Raw genomic sequence first — 15141 nt, forward strand, 5'->3', positions numbered from 1 at the left:
AGTTCTGTTGTGGGCCAAAGACTGTGAGCTCCGTTATGGTTTCCTACTTATGCCATAGCCCTCGTTTCTTTATAGAAGCCACCTACATGCACAAAGGCCCTCTTTCCTGAGGAGCCGCCGTGAGGAAGATGGTCCTGGTCTAACACTCAGTACTGTGCCTGGCACACAGGGCACTGGGGCAAGACCCCTCCTGAAAATCAACAGTTCTTTACTCTTACACCTCTTTTAAGGTATCTTCTGCCCTGGTGACCCTAGAAGGAATGGACAGCAGGCAACCCAGGAAGCATAAGCTTCTCTGGTAAACCTACTACTTAAGTTAAATGTTGCAAAGTAAAGGGGAATTACTAAAACCTGAAACAACAGCACAAAGACTAGTGTAAGGATTTTTATTGTACCACCAGCTTGTTTTATTGGATCAACAGAAATGGGTATATCTTACATCCAGGTAGAGCAAATGTTACCCACAGTTTTGTTGACGATTTACACAGGCAGACCTCCTCCCCTCCCCAGCAAACACTGCCCTTAATTTACATCCCAAGGATCCAAATGCTGGAGCCTCATCTATGAGCCCACGAATGACACCTGTTTCCCTCTCAGGGTAACCGAGAAGGGCAACCTCTGGAGACTGTGAAGTCCAGGGCTATGTATGACCCAGGATCCAAACAAATGTAACCATGTCATCTAAACACAGCTCCACCAGCGGCACTTACTACGCTGCAGAGAACGCTAAACTGAAACTAAAGCACTCATGCACTTGTGTGCGCATCATCCCACAGCCGTGCCATATGCAACGACTCCTTATCTGCTCTCACTACGTACGTTCCAACACAATATTTGGAGTCTTGCACAAAACAATGTGTCTCGTAATTTGGCACACAAACACTCCTGAGAGGTTTTTTAAATTGCAAATGTCTTCAAAACAACTTATCAGTTCTAGCAACTTTTGAAAAGATCCACTCTCTTGCAGGAGCCAACTGACTGACTGGAAATGACTGCGCCAACTGCATCCATACCCACCACTAGAACTGCGTCTTCTGAAGTGCTGTGACCAAGAGCGGAATAAAAGTGGCAGCATCCACTGTGTGCTAGCTGCCTTCATGAACGAAACAGAAGACAATTACGTTCAAATTCCTCAAGTTCAAACACTAAATATATGCCTGAGCCCTCAGACCATCAATTACCCTTAAAAACTTCTGAAAAGCAAAGGACGAAGGGGCCGGGCTGCCGCCTCAGGAGGGCTGTCAGGTGGCTTTCAAATGCCCACACAGGAGGACAGCTTCCCAGGCACTTGCAGTGACCGTCCGCAGGGGCCTGGAGAAGGCGGGCCCAGCAGACACCACTCAACGGCACTGGGACCTGCGGAGGGAAGCCCCGCTTGTCACCTGACTCTCATTATTCTGGAACCGCACGCGAGTAATTTCAAGGACGAGCTCTGCGCGGCGAGATGGCACCACCCCCGGGGCCGTGACAGCGGCGCGCAGGTGGGCAGAGCGGCGCCGCCTCGGCCGGGAGATGCCCGGTGCGCGGCGCCTCGCACCCGCTCGCCGCGCCCGCGGAGAGGCTGTCACGAGCCTCCCGTTACCCGCGCGGGGCCCGGCCCCGCGCCCTCGCGGTCCGCCGCCCTGCCCGCCCCCGCCCCCGCCGCTTACCTCGAAGTAGCCTCCGGGGGCGGCGCCGCCCGCGCCCGCGCCGAGGGGCCCGTTGGCCGCCGCCGCGCCGCCCGGGGCCGCCAGGCCCGCGGCCTGGGAGCCGCGCAGCGCCGCCGCCGGGCTGGCCTTGCCGCCGCTCGCGCCGCCGTGGCCCCCGCCCGAGCCGCCGCCGCCGCCCCGCTTGTTCTTCCTGCGCTTGGCCCCGCGCTTGGCGTCGGCCGGGCTCATGGCGGGCGGCGGGTGGGGAGGGCGCGCAGCGGGCGCGGGGCGCGGGCGGCGACGGAGGGCGGGGAGGGCGGGGAGGCTGAAGCGGCAGCGGGCGCTCCGGCCGGCCGAGGGCGGGGGGCGCTGCGCGGGGTCGCCTCCGGGCGGGCGGGGACGGCCGGGCGGGCGGGTGTTGCCGAGAGGCCGCTGGGCGGGAGGAATGGCGATTCCACCGGGCCCGGCGCCGCCGCTGACCAGAGTTAGAGTCCAATATGGCGGACACAAGGGGAAAGGGATCCCAGTTTACGTCGGGGGAGGGGGAAAGAGCGGCGGGGAGGGGGAGGGGTGTGGGCGCCCTCCCCCTCCCGCCTCACTCCGCCCTCCCAAGCGCCGCTCCTCCTCTGCCTCGCCCTCCCCCTCCCGCCGTTAACGTGCGCCGGCGCGCAAGGCACGCCGGGAGTTGGAGTCCCGGTGCCCAGGCCGCCGCTGGGGGCACCCGGCGGGGGAACCCTGATTCCCGTCAGGCTGTGCGCGGCCGAGAGCCTCGACGCCGCGAGGGGCCGGAGCTGGGGAGATGGAGGCGAAGGTGACGTCACCACCGCGCTCCGCACCGCCCGGCACCGCCCACGCCGCGCGGCCTTCTGGGAATTGTAGTTGGGCGGAGGGGCCGGGCCGGCGTGCGGCCGCGTCCCCCGCAGTGGGAGAACTACCCGGGTAGAGCAGAGGAGTTCCGCTTCTCTGACAGGCACTCAGACGCCCCTGCGCCTCGCAGACCGGTGGCCGCAGGCCGGCGGGGCCCCCGCGATGCACCAGGCCGCCGGCCCCGACCCTCCCCGGTCCGGAATGGCCCAGTGACCTTGGGCCGGGCCCCTAGCCCGAGTCCAGGTGACTCAATGGGGACTAGAATGACCCTCTTCGCGGACTTGGGTGGGGATTCGTAGAGCGCCTTGAAATCATGGCTGAGCTTGGAGCTGCTACCCGAGAGTCCCAGCCGCCGTGGACAGCGGACCGCGGGAAGCAGTGCCGGGCTGCCTTCGCCCAGGAGCCCTGCGCGCAGACCGGCCGTTAGCTTAGAAGCGCTGGCGGCAAGGCGACCTTCTCGAGCTCGCCCCTGCCTGCACCCCTCTCCGCAGTAACCCTGTGCTTTTGGTGCCTGGCGACCCTGCAAGGCCCCGGGACCGTTTCTCAGGCCTCGCATTCACCCACCTCACAGGCCACGAACCGGGTCAGACCCTCGGGTCTCCCAGCGCTCTCCGCCTGGACCCTCCTTGCTGGGGCGCCTTGCCCACCTTCCGCAAGCCCCAGGTACAGTTCTGCCCTTAGACCCAGACAAGAGGGGACCCCTTGCCCTGGCCCTGAGCCCTAGAGGGCCCCACTTATCGCAAATACCGACACACAAAAGGACATGTTTTCCCCTCTTTGGTTCCATGGGTAGTCACAGACCGTGGTGCCGTGGAGCTTGGCACTGGGATGGTATGAGGGCTTCCATTTACACCCTTTCCTGGTCCTCACAGCCGTTAGCTCTGGACCTGCCCACGTCTTGTGGCCTCGCTGTCACGCTTGCCCCAGCTGCAACCATGGCCTCCTAATCCTCTGACCCATTATTCACGCCACAACCAGAACAGCTAATATGATCAAATCAACCCTCTGCAAAAAGCCCTGCTGACTCCTTGTCTGCAGAATAAAGGCCCCTCACCGCTCGGGAAGTGTTTTGGATGACCCTGCCCGGAAGGTGGAATTTGAGCCGGTGGGTGGGGCCGTGTGCCTGGTACTCCTCCCTCAGCACTCCTCTGGGTGGACAGTGTCGGGTGTCCCACCCCACACGGGCTGGATCAGACGCTCCCTTCTCCCATGGCCCCTGTGCTACCCCTTGTCATAGCATGTTGGCACTGGATGGGCATTCTGGGGGTTCACCAGTATCCCCAGAGAAGTCTCAGGGGATGAGGAGAAAGCATGGGAGTGACTCCTCATGCACCTCTGAACCAGGAGCTGGGCATACACCAATCCAGTATTTGCTGCGTGAATGAGTAAGACCATTTGTCAAGCCATTATGCACCAGCCACTCTGCCTGCTGCTGTATCATCTCTCCTCACCCACATGACCACTCTCGAGATAGGCACCATTAGCCCTATATTAGGGAGGAGAAACAAGTTCATATATGTTAAGGGATTTGCCCAAAGTCACCCAAATAGTCAGACGCAGTCCCCAGAATGGGGTGACTTTGGAGTTCCAGGAGAGCACAGGGTGATACAATCGAGACTTCCTCTGGGAGCTGGGACAGGGAAGCTTCTCTGAGGAGGTGAGCTGAGCCAGAGCTCAAAGGACTCTCACGCAAAGGACTTTCAGCAAGGCCAGACTTGGAGCCGGGAAAAGCTCAGCATGTCCCAGGAACCCATGAAGCCACTGTGGCTAGAGCACGTGCAAGTGGCAGAAGCTACACGTCTCCATAACGCGGTGTTTATTCTAAATGTTGCTGGGACCCATTCAGGGTTTTGAGCAGGGAGCGTCATGGTAGGACGTATATTTTTTTTTTATAGAACTCTGGCTGTTATGTCAAGAATGGAGGTCAGGGAGTAAGACTGGAGGCCAGGACAGTCGTGACAGTCTCGTAGGGGGCAGAGAAGGTGCTCCTGGGAGACCAAAGTGAAGCAAAGGCATAAAGCAGTGCTTCTCTACCTTTGTTTTTCATTATCGACCCCTAAGAAAAAATTAACAAGAAATAAAGGTGAAAAACAAATACTCAGGAATAAGATTTTGTCTGGTATCGTTGAACTTTGGAGGGCCACACACCACTGTAATACTGTAATATCTAAGATTTGTTTCTCCCCTAAGAATCAATTTGAACTCCCTTGAGGTCAGTGTTATCCAGAGAAACAGAACCAATAGGATATAGATATATATACTGGGGGTGGCAAAAAAACAGATACAAGTGGCCACCTTGGTCAACGTTGCTCAAGCAGTAGTTCGCCGTCATCAGTAGTGTCTGGACGCTGATGGTAACAACTTTGAGCGCCTCTTGTAATTGCAGAAGTCAAACGTGACTTGTATTCATCTTTTATTATGGGTATATATTGAGTGTTGCAATGAATACAGTTTTCCTTAAAATGTGTATACATTTTTTTGGCACCCTCTGTATATGTATATGGAGAGAAAGCGATTGACACTGAAATTGACTTATTACAAGGAAGTAGCTCATACAGTGATGGAAACTGACAAATCCCGACATTTGCAGTTGGCAAGCTGGACCCAGGAGAGCTCATGGTGTGGTTCCAGTCAAAAAGCCAGCAGGCGCAAGACCCTGGAAGATGTGATGTTTCAGTTTGAGTCCAAAGGTGGGAAATAAAAACAATGATCCAGCTCCAGTTCTGAGGCAGTCAGGCAGCAGGAGTTCCGTCTTTTCTATTTAGGCCCTTTTGTTCTCTGCAGGCCTTCAACTGATTGGATGAGGCTCACCCACAGAAGAGGGCAATCTGCTTTACTCCGCCCATCCAAATGTTAGTCTCATCCAAATGTTAATCTCACCCTCACAGACACATCCAAGATAATATTTGACCAAATGTCCAGGCAACTATGACCCAGTCAGCTTGACATGTAAAATTAACCATCACAAGGGAGAATGCAGGACGTAAGGGCCAAAAAGGGTCTGTGTCCTCTTAGGAGAAAGAGCAGCTCAGCCTGCAGGAGCTTGGAGAGGGTTACAGCACAAAAACGGGCGCTCAGAGCACCCTCCTGATCCTGGAAGCCTCTTGGAACTAACTTGCAGGAAAAAGTGGCACGTTGGATATTTTTGTAAAAGTGAAGCTGTGGTACTTTCATGTAAATATTATTAACCAAGATGTGACTATGTACTAGTACCACAAGACAATTTTGTAAGAAAAATTATAGACAATTATCTCATAATTCATAACCAGTGAGGATTATGTAACAACGAATCATTACCTAGGAAGCCTTTTCTAATTTCTGGCTTTATTAAGTCTGCAGGAAGAACAGCTGGACGCCCCTGCTCAGGTCATTTCCTTGCCCCAAGCAGAACCACAGCAGCAGGATTCCCTCTCCCCCAAAGCAGGTCACAGGGAATTCTATGCGGACACCATACAACATGAGAACGGATATGGACATATTACCATTAGGGGACCCTAAAGAAGTAGGCAGTTGTTGACACTCACCCAAAATCGGTGCCTGCAGGTCAATAAACCGCCTATATGGAGCTTCTAATCAGCTTTTAGACATGTCACATGTAAACATTAAGAGACAGTCAAGGATCACCAGTCATTTAAGAAATTGGATCCAGCGCAAAAACATGTGTGTGTTCAGGGGAGCAGACAAACTGTTAATGGAAGGAATTGGAAACAAATTTCTAAACACTGCTAATAGCCTCAAAGTTATTTAAGAAAGGAGTGTTGGAAATTAAAAATATAGCCAAAATTGTAAAAGAAATTCAATAGAAGTGTTGCAAGAAAAGTTAAGGAAATTATCCAGAAAATAGAACAAAGAGACACAGAAAATAGAGAAATTAGACCTCGAAGTTCAATCCAGGAGGTCCAACAACTTTCCAGGAAGAGGTCTAGGGGGGAAAAATGGAGGGAAGTAACTTTGGAAAGAAAGAATACAATTTATCAAAAATAATAAGTGCTTGAGTGCCCAGACTGAGAGTCCACCCAGGACAATGATTACTTGTAGAAAACCAGATAAACAAAACAGCCTGAAATATTGAGGTGGAAAAGAAGTCACACTTAAAACAAAACAAAAAACAAAAGGCAGGAAAAAGAATCTTACTAAAATGTCTTAACATTGGATGCTAAATAGTGGAGCCAGGCCTTCAGAATTCTGAAAAGACATTGATACAATGTAGAATTGTATAACCAGCTAAACTGTTATTATATGTGGAAACAAAAAACACTTGGATATTCAAACTGTATTTTTCAAGTACACAGACTCAACATAATCACAAACGAACTGGCAAGTACTAGTAGGTCCATTTCCCGCATACCTCCTGAGGTTGCTAAATCTCTCTCCACCTTATAACTGATTTGTGACCTCCAAGGTCACCTGATCTTGAGAGTGATGGAGAAAGGCTTGGAAATTCAAAATGTAGCAAAAATTGTAAAAGAAATCCAATAGAAGAGTGGCAAGATAAAGTTAAGGAAATTATCCAGAAAGTAGAACAAGACGACAGGCATAAAAAAGAGGCAAGAAAAGAAAGCAGTTCAATAGAGGAGGTGGGACAACATCCTAAGGAGTTACATCCGATTTTTTTAATTAAAAAAACACACACAAAAAAAACCTTAAGAATCAGCCCAAATTGGAACAGGAAGATGGAAGGCTGTGAGGAAAAAATGAATGTGTGACATTTGAAGATACCTGATACCTGCACCTGAGGCAGGATGGATAGATGGTGGATAGGATAGAGCACATCTGACAGTCACTGACACGGGAACACCTGTAGTCAGGGTGTACTCTTGATAACTGATTAACTAGACCTATATATATGAAACATGAACATACATTTAAGAAATTGGACAGCTACTTAAAACAGAACTAGAGGGTCCAGTTTGCACTGTTTTCCAGTTCTCAGACCCCTACTGGGGAGGCTTTTGGGGCTGGAGAGAAAAAATTGGAGACGGGGCTACAACCCCAGTGAGATGGGATGAGTAAATCACTGAGCTGGACACAGTTTCTCCCTCGACGTTACCAAATTCTCACACTCTGTAGTCAGGAAACTAAGAAACACATGAGAAAAACCCTGAAAAGCAGAGTAGAGGCTTTGGCATGTCATCAGGCTGAGAAGATGAGGATTATAGATGAGGACGAACCAGGGAGAGGGCCTCTGCTGCCCAGTGGGAAGCCCGTAAAAGGATTCTAACAGTGGGATGTGAACCAACAGAGGACAGAACCTCACCAACCTGCAACACAGCTTCATGTGTGATCAGAGGAAAGCGATTAGCTCCTGTTTTGCCCTACCTTGCAGAAGAAGATATCTGTAGCCTCACCAATTTTTCATGCACAAATTCAGCTTCCAATTAAAATTTTCTAGGCATGTCAAGACACACGGTCAATTGACTGAAAATAAAAGGACAAAAGACAACAAAAACAAACCCATGGGTGAGTCACATGTTGGAGTTAGCAGGCAAAACTGTACAATAACTATAACTAACATGTTCAAGAAAATAAAGGAAAAGGAGTAAAATATAGATGAAAGGATGGAGACTATCACCTGAGAATTGAGCTTTGTAAGAAAATTAACTAGAACTAAAAAATAACTAAAATTGATAATAGATCAAAAGTAGATTAGACACAGCACAAGAAAAGATTAATTAACTGGAAGATAAGTCAACATAAAACATCCTAACTAGCACAGAGAAAAAAAATGATAAAGCAGAAAAGAGACTAAGACATATGAGACACACCTGACAGTCCAACATACGTGTAACTGCAGTCCCAAAAGGCAAGAAGAGAGAATGCCACAGAATTCTCCAAAATTGATGAAAGATACCCACCCACAGTTTGGGGAATCTCTGTGAATTCCAAATGGGATAAATACCAAGCAAAACCACACCTAAGCACAGCATTATAAAATTGCTGTAAACAAAGACAAAAAAAAAAATTCAGCCAGAGAAAATGTTCACATTATCTTCAAGAAATGGACAGCTGACTGCAACAGAAATGAAGCAGGAAAATAATGGAGTGACGGAGTAATTGGAAAAACAAATTGGCAACTTGTGTTTTAAAATCTTAATGTTTTATTTAATACAATATAGTCAAAACATCATGATTTAAATATGTGAGCAATATACATTATTAAATAATTGAAAATTGTTGATCTTACGGGTATACTTTTTTTTCTACTAAGTCTTCAGGCTCCTGTGTGTTATCCGTCCAGCCTCTCTGTCTGGATTCAGCATCTTCCAAGAGTAACTTACAAGAACAAAGGTAAAATAATGACACTTTCACATTAATGACAGTAGCGAGAATTTATTGCCAGCAGGAATCACTAAAAGAAATACTAAGGAAAGTTCTTTGGGCAGAAGAAAAATTATTCCAGATGGAAAGAAAGGAATAAAAACCATGTATATATTGAATTTGTGTATATATGTGAAATTTTATATATCATATAGATGTATGAATGATAACATTATCTTATGCTATTGTCTTTCTTTTTTTATTTAAAAATTGTGGTAAAATCTAATACAGAATTTACCATTTTAATCTTTTTCAAGTGTACAATTAAGTGGCATTAGCTAATTTCACCATGTTGTACCACCGTCATCACTGTTTCCAGAACATTTCATCATCGCAAACAGAAACTCTGTCCCCAATAACCACTACTACCATTTCCCCCCGTACCCCCAGCTCCCGCAAACCTCTATTCTACTATCTCTGAATCTCGACTCCTCCAGGGACTTCATAGAAGTGGAATCACAGTGTTTGTCCTTTTGTGTCTGGCTTATTTCACTGAGCAGAATGTTATCAAGGTTCATTCATGTTGTATGTTATCAGAATTTCATTCTGCTTTAAGGCTGAATTATATTCCACTGTATATACTACACACCACATTTTGTTTATCTGTTCATCTTTTGATGGACATTTGGGTTTCCACCTTTTGGCTACTGTGAATAAATGTTGCTGTGAACAGTGGTATGTCAGTATCTGTTTGGACCTCTGCTTTTAATATTTTGGGGTATCTACGTAGGAGTGAAATTGCTCGGTCATATGGTAATTCTATATTTAACTTTTTGAGAAACCTCCATACTGATTTCCACAGCAACATCATTTTTTAAAAAAATTTTATTGTGTAATATTGGGGAACAGTGTGTTTTTACAGGGCCCATCAGCTCCAAGTCAAGTTATTGTCCTTCAATCTAGCTGTGGAGGGCACAGCTCAGCTCAGCTCCAAGTCCAGTCGCCATTTTCAGTCTTAGTTACAGGGGCGCAGCCCACCATCCCATGCGGGAATTGAACCAGCAACCTTCTTGTCAAGAGCTCGCGTTTTAACCAACTGAGCCATCCAGATGCCCCCACCATCACTATTTTATATTTCTAGTAGCAATGCACAATGGTTCCACTTTCTGTACTTTTTTGTCAACACTTACTTTCTGTTTTTGCTAATAGCCATTCTAATGGATGTGAAGTGCTAGCTGTTTGTAGTTTTGATTTACACATCACTCATGACTGATGATGCTGAGTCCTTTAATGTGCTTATTGACCACTTGTATATCTTCTTTGAAGGAATATCTATTTCAGTCCTTTGGCAATTTTTAAATTGGGTTGATTTTTTTTGTTCTTGTTGAACTGTAGGAACACTTAATATATTGTGGTTATCAGTCCTTTATTAGATAGATGACTTGCAAATATTTCCTCATATTCTGTGGGTTGTCTTTTCACTCTCTTGACGCACAAGTTTTCAATTTTAATGAAGTTGAATTTACGTATTTTTCCTTTTGTTGCCTGTTTATGGTGTCATATATAAAAATCATTGCCAGGCCGGCCCGGTGCCTCAGGCGGTTGGAGCTCCGTGCTCCTAGCTGCGAAGGCTGCTGGTTTGATTCCCACATTGGCCAGTAGGCTCTCAACCACAAGGTTGCCAGTTCAATTCCTCGAGTCCCGCAAGGGATGCTGGGCTGCACCCCCTGCAACTAACAACGGCAACTGGACCTCGAGCTGAGCTGCGCCCTCCACAACTAAGATTGAAAGGACAACTTGACTTGGAAAAAGTCCTGGAAGTACACACTGTTCCCAAATAAAGTCCTGTTCCCCTTCCCCAATAAAATCTTTTTTTTAAAAAAATCATTGCCATAGCCAAGGTCATGAATATTTGCCTCTGTTTTCTCTTAAGAATTTTATAGTTTTCGCTCTTATATCTAGGTTTTTGATCCTTTTGCATTAATTTTTGCATATGGTTTAAAGACCCATCTTCACCCTTATGCATATGAATGTCCACAATTTTTCAAGCACCATTTGTTGGAGAGATTTTTCTTTCTCCACTGGTCTGGAAACCTTTGTTGAAAATCATCTGACCATAGAGGTGAGAGGTATATTTCTGGGCTCTCTTATTCCATTGATCTGTATGTCTGTGCTTGATTCTTGTACTCTTAGAAAATGTCTTCAAATTGGGAAGTGAGTCTTCCAACTTTGTTCTTTTTCAAGGTTGTTTTAGCTATCCTGGGTCGCTTGAAATTCCATAAATTTTAGGATTGGGTTGTCCATTTTCGAAAAAATTGTCATTGGGATTTGGTAGGGGTTGCAATTATTCTCTATATTGCCATGTTATCAATGTTATGTCTTCCAACCCACGAGCATGGGATATTTTTTTATTTAGATTTCTTTCAGCGATGTTTTGTAGTGATACTTCTTTAAATCATGTTTTGGTGTACACATGTTGCACCTACTTGGTTAAATTTATTCCTAAGTGTATTATTTTTGATGCTATTGAAAATGGAATTGTTTTCTTAATTTCCTTTTCATATTGTTGGCAGTGTATAGAAATACAATTGATTTGTGAATTTGTATCCTGCAACTTTGATAAAACTCCTAAGTTCTAACAGTTGTGTGTATTGTGGATTTTTTAGGGCTTTTACATTTAAGACCATGCCATCTGCAAACAGATACTTTTCCTTTTTCATTTACAATTTCGACGCCCCTTATTTTTCTTGCCTCGTTACTCTGGCTAGAACTTCCAGTGCTATGTGGAATAGAAGTGATGCAAGTGGGCATCCTTGTCTTGTTCCTGATATTTGGGGAAAAGGGTTCATTCTTTCACCATTGAGCATGTTAGCTATGGGCTTTCCATATATGACCTTTATTGTGTGGAGGCACTTTCTTTCTATTCTTGGTTTATTAAATGTTTTTATCATGAAAGGGTGTTGCATTTTGTCAAATGCTTTTTCTGCATCTGTCGCAATGATCACGTGTCCTTCTTCCCTCTACATTCCATTCATGTGCTGTATTGCATTTATTTTCATAGGTTGAGCCATCCTTGCATTCCTGGGAGAAAACACTCTTGGTCATGGTATGTACTCCTTTTAATATGCTGCTGAATTCAGTGTGCTAGCACTTTGAGTATTTTTGCATCTACATTCTTAAGAGACACTACTGTGCATTCTTCTTTTCCAGTAGTGTCTTTGTGTGACTTCAGTATCAGGATAATACTGACCTCATAGAGTGAGTTAGAAGTGTTCCCTTGTCTTAAAAATTTTGGAAGAATTTGGAAAATATTACTGTTAATTTTTTTCTACAAGTTTGACAGAATTTACTAGTGAAGCCATCTGGTCCTGGGCTTTCCTTTGTTGGGGTTTTGAATACTATGTGAATATCAATTCTTACAGGTCTACTCATTTTTCATTTGTTCTAGAATCAGTTTTGGTAGTGTTTCTAAGAATGTGTCTATTTCATCTAGATTATCCAATTTATTGGCATACAGGAATTCATAGTCTTTTATAATCCTCCTTTTTTCTGGAAAGTTCAGTAATGTCCTCTCTTGTTGATTTTAGTAATTTGATTCTTCTCTTTTGTTCTTAATCAGTTTAGCAAAGGTCAATTTTGTTCATCTTCTCAAAGAAACTTAAACTTGATTTTCTCATTTTTAAGTCTCAATTTCATTTATCCCTGCTCTGATATGACCTTGTTTTAATGTAGATGTTTATAACTATAAATGTCCCTCGAGCACTGTCTCATATGTTATGGTATTTGTGTTCTCATTTTCACTCTTCTCAAGGTATTTTCTAGTTTCCTTTGTGATTTCTTCTTTGACCCACTGGTTGTTTAAAAGTGTGTTAATTTCCACATATTTTTGAGTTTTCCTGAATATTCATACTCTAAAACCCAGTAATTTCACACTGCAGTATATGCCCAACAGCTATGTGAGCAAAACTGCATCAAAAGAGACAGACACAATGTTCACTTTGAGCTGTTAACAGCCAAACACTTAAATGACTGGAATGGCTAAACCGTCCGGGAGCACATTCACCAAACGAAACACTATACAGCAAGAACAATGAACAAACTACACAACAGGAACGAATCTCAAATAATTGAGCAAAAGAAGCCTTCCCCTCCAAAAACACATATTAAATGATTCCATCAATTTAAGCTTCAAATAACAGGCAAAACTAAATTATGTCATCGAGGCTATGTCTGCTAATTAAACTATACTTATAGTCAAAGGAGTACTTTCTGTTAAAGTCAGCACAGCGATTACCTTGGGGGAGAAGGCAGAGTGTACTAACTAGGAGGGAGGACAGAGCTTCCCAGGCGCTGGCAGTATTATTTATTGTTGCAGTTGGTTATTTCATTGGCATTTGCTTGGTGGTAATTCACTGAGCTGTACATTTGCGGTAATTCAGTGAGATGTGTTTCTGGTGTGTGCTATACTTCATAGCATAAAAGATAAATCAATATAGTGGCCTTGAGCTAGTAACAACCTTAAACACATCATAAAAGCAAAGGGAAATGCTTTCTGGACAAACCGACCTTCATCCAGGTCTCAAAGAAGTTTCAGAGGCTACCAAGTCACATGGACTCAAAGCGAGGGAGAAAAAAGTTCATAAAACACAGACAAGAAAAGTCATCATTTGTGCGAGCCAGCAGCGACACAAATTCAGAACTGGATCAGAGTTTGGATACTGGAATGAACATATACAGAATGTGAAATCCACAAATCTCTAATAAAACTGATGGAAAAGGGAAGGCATAAATTAACAGTAATGATAAAAAGATGCTGCAGAGATTAACTACATTTTAATGAAACACTTTATGCCAAACCTTGTAAGGAGATGAAATGTATAAATTCCTTGTAACTTAACAAAATTGATTTTACCAAATGTGAATAGTATTTATTTTATTTTATTTTATTTTATTTTATTGCGGAACAATGTGTTTTTTCAGGACCCATCAGCTCCAAGTCAAGTCGTAGTTTTCAATCTAGTTGTGGAGGGCACAGCTCACTGGCCCAGGTGGGAATTGAACTGGCGACCTTGGTGTTATGAGCACCGCGCTCTAACCAACTGAGCTAACCAGCCCGCCTCTCAAACATTTTTTAAAAATTGAATCAGTATTAAAAATCTTTCCTTAATGAGAACAGCCCCTCAGAGGTTTTATTGCTGAGTTCTACTAACATTCAAGGGAACAAATAAATTGAGTCCAGGGCATGGAGAGAATATTCCATAGTCTCCATGTAGGGAACTAGCCTTACAGTGAAACCCAAATCTGACGCAAACAGTGTTAAGAAAGTGATAGGTCAATATAACTCAGTCCCGGATTTCTAAAAACCCTTAGAAACACTAGCAAAGCAAAGCAATATATAGACAGACAAAACATCACGAACAAGTTGGATTTATCCAAGAAATGCAAGGCTGATGTACACAGAAAATAATGCGACACACTAAATTAACTGCGCAAAGTGGACAAATCCTATGATGTCTCAGTTAGAAGTAGGAAAAGAACTGATAAGGTCAGATGTTTGTAATGCAGCAGAAATAAAAGGTGAACTCCGGCCCCCTGGTTGGAAAAGGGACTTTCCTAGCCTGACATTTATCTTACAAGAACTTACAGCAAACACTTTCTTGGTGAAAACACTGAAACACAGATATCCACCAACACCGTGTTGTGAAATAACGTACTGACCGGGGGCATCAGCACGTTCAGGAGGAACAAGGCTCCAGAATTAGAAGGAAGAACGGTTTATTGCAGGTGATGTGGTTGTGATCGAAGAGAAGCCAACAGAATCTAGACTCTTCTTGGAATGAAGCTTTGGCAAGGATACTGGATATACAATTAACATGCAAAAACCAATTAAATTTCTTTATGGCAACAAAAGAAAACTAGTTAAGACAGACACAAGTTATTAAGTGTCGAAAAAATTAGAAACCACCCCGGTCCTTGACAGCCTTGGAGGCCCCCTTGGTCAGTGCCAGCCTGTGGGCAGGAGCTCCTGGCCTCTCACAGGCTCTCCTCCCCTCCCGGGCTTCCCTAGGACAAAGGCCTCACCTGGCTCCTGGCTTCACCATGAGGGTTAAGGACACTGAGCCCTGGGGACCACCCAGGAAGTGTCTGGAGGACCTCCTGTGCACCTGGACAGTCCCAGCACATCACAGGGCCTGGGCTGGGCCCTTTCCTTTCCTTTCCCTAGAGAACTCTTTGGAACTTGAGTGCAGCTCAGCGCCCCTTGCTGTTCTTTTAGACTTCTGTACCTCACCTCTGCCAGGTTTGATTTTCCCCTGGCCCAGGGGACTGTGTCCCTTCGTGAATGCACGACCCAGGAAGGCAGCACTGTAGCCGGTGTCTCAATACCCGG

At 45.4% G+C, this 15141-nt stretch overlaps 1 protein-coding gene and 1 long non-coding RNA gene across 5 annotated transcripts in view; one reads left to right on the forward strand and one right to left on the reverse strand.

The window, feature by feature from the left end:
* Positions 1 to 2099, reverse strand: part of FAM193A (family with sequence similarity 193 member A) — a 113243-nt gene extending 111144 nt beyond the window's left edge. Inside the window, exon 1 of one of the 2 annotated variants that reach the window (XM_074320354.2) lies at positions 1650 to 2099. In XM_074320354.2, coding sequence (XP_074176455.2) covers positions 1650 to 1877 — 228 coding nt within the window. In that variant the 5' untranslated portion in view covers positions 1878 to 2099. The remainder of the gene's footprint in view (positions 1 to 1649) is intronic. The other variant, XM_074320347.2, reaches the window with a different exon arrangement.
* On the forward strand, positions 556 to 9496 carry LOC141568955 (uncharacterized). Of its 3 annotated transcripts, none has more exons than XR_012492294.2 (3): positions 556 to 1481; positions 5086 to 5185; positions 5280 to 9496. It is a non-coding gene; the product is annotated as an uncharacterized LOC141568955 (long non-coding RNA). The 3 variants fall into 3 exon arrangements; XR_012492293.2 differs by lacking the exon at positions 556 to 1481 and adding an exon at positions 2209 to 3158; XR_012492296.2 differs by lacking the exons at positions 556 to 1481; positions 5086 to 5185 and adding an exon at positions 2209 to 3158.
* The last annotated feature ends 5645 nt before the right edge of the window (positions 9497 to 15141 follow it).

The sequence above is a fragment of the Rhinolophus sinicus genome, chromosome 1 (genome assembly GCF_057876585.1).
Source record: "Rhinolophus sinicus isolate RSI-liver-muscle chromosome 1, RSI-T2T, whole genome shotgun sequence".
Classification (NCBI taxonomy): Eukaryota; Metazoa; Chordata; class Mammalia; order Chiroptera; family Rhinolophidae; genus Rhinolophus; species Rhinolophus sinicus.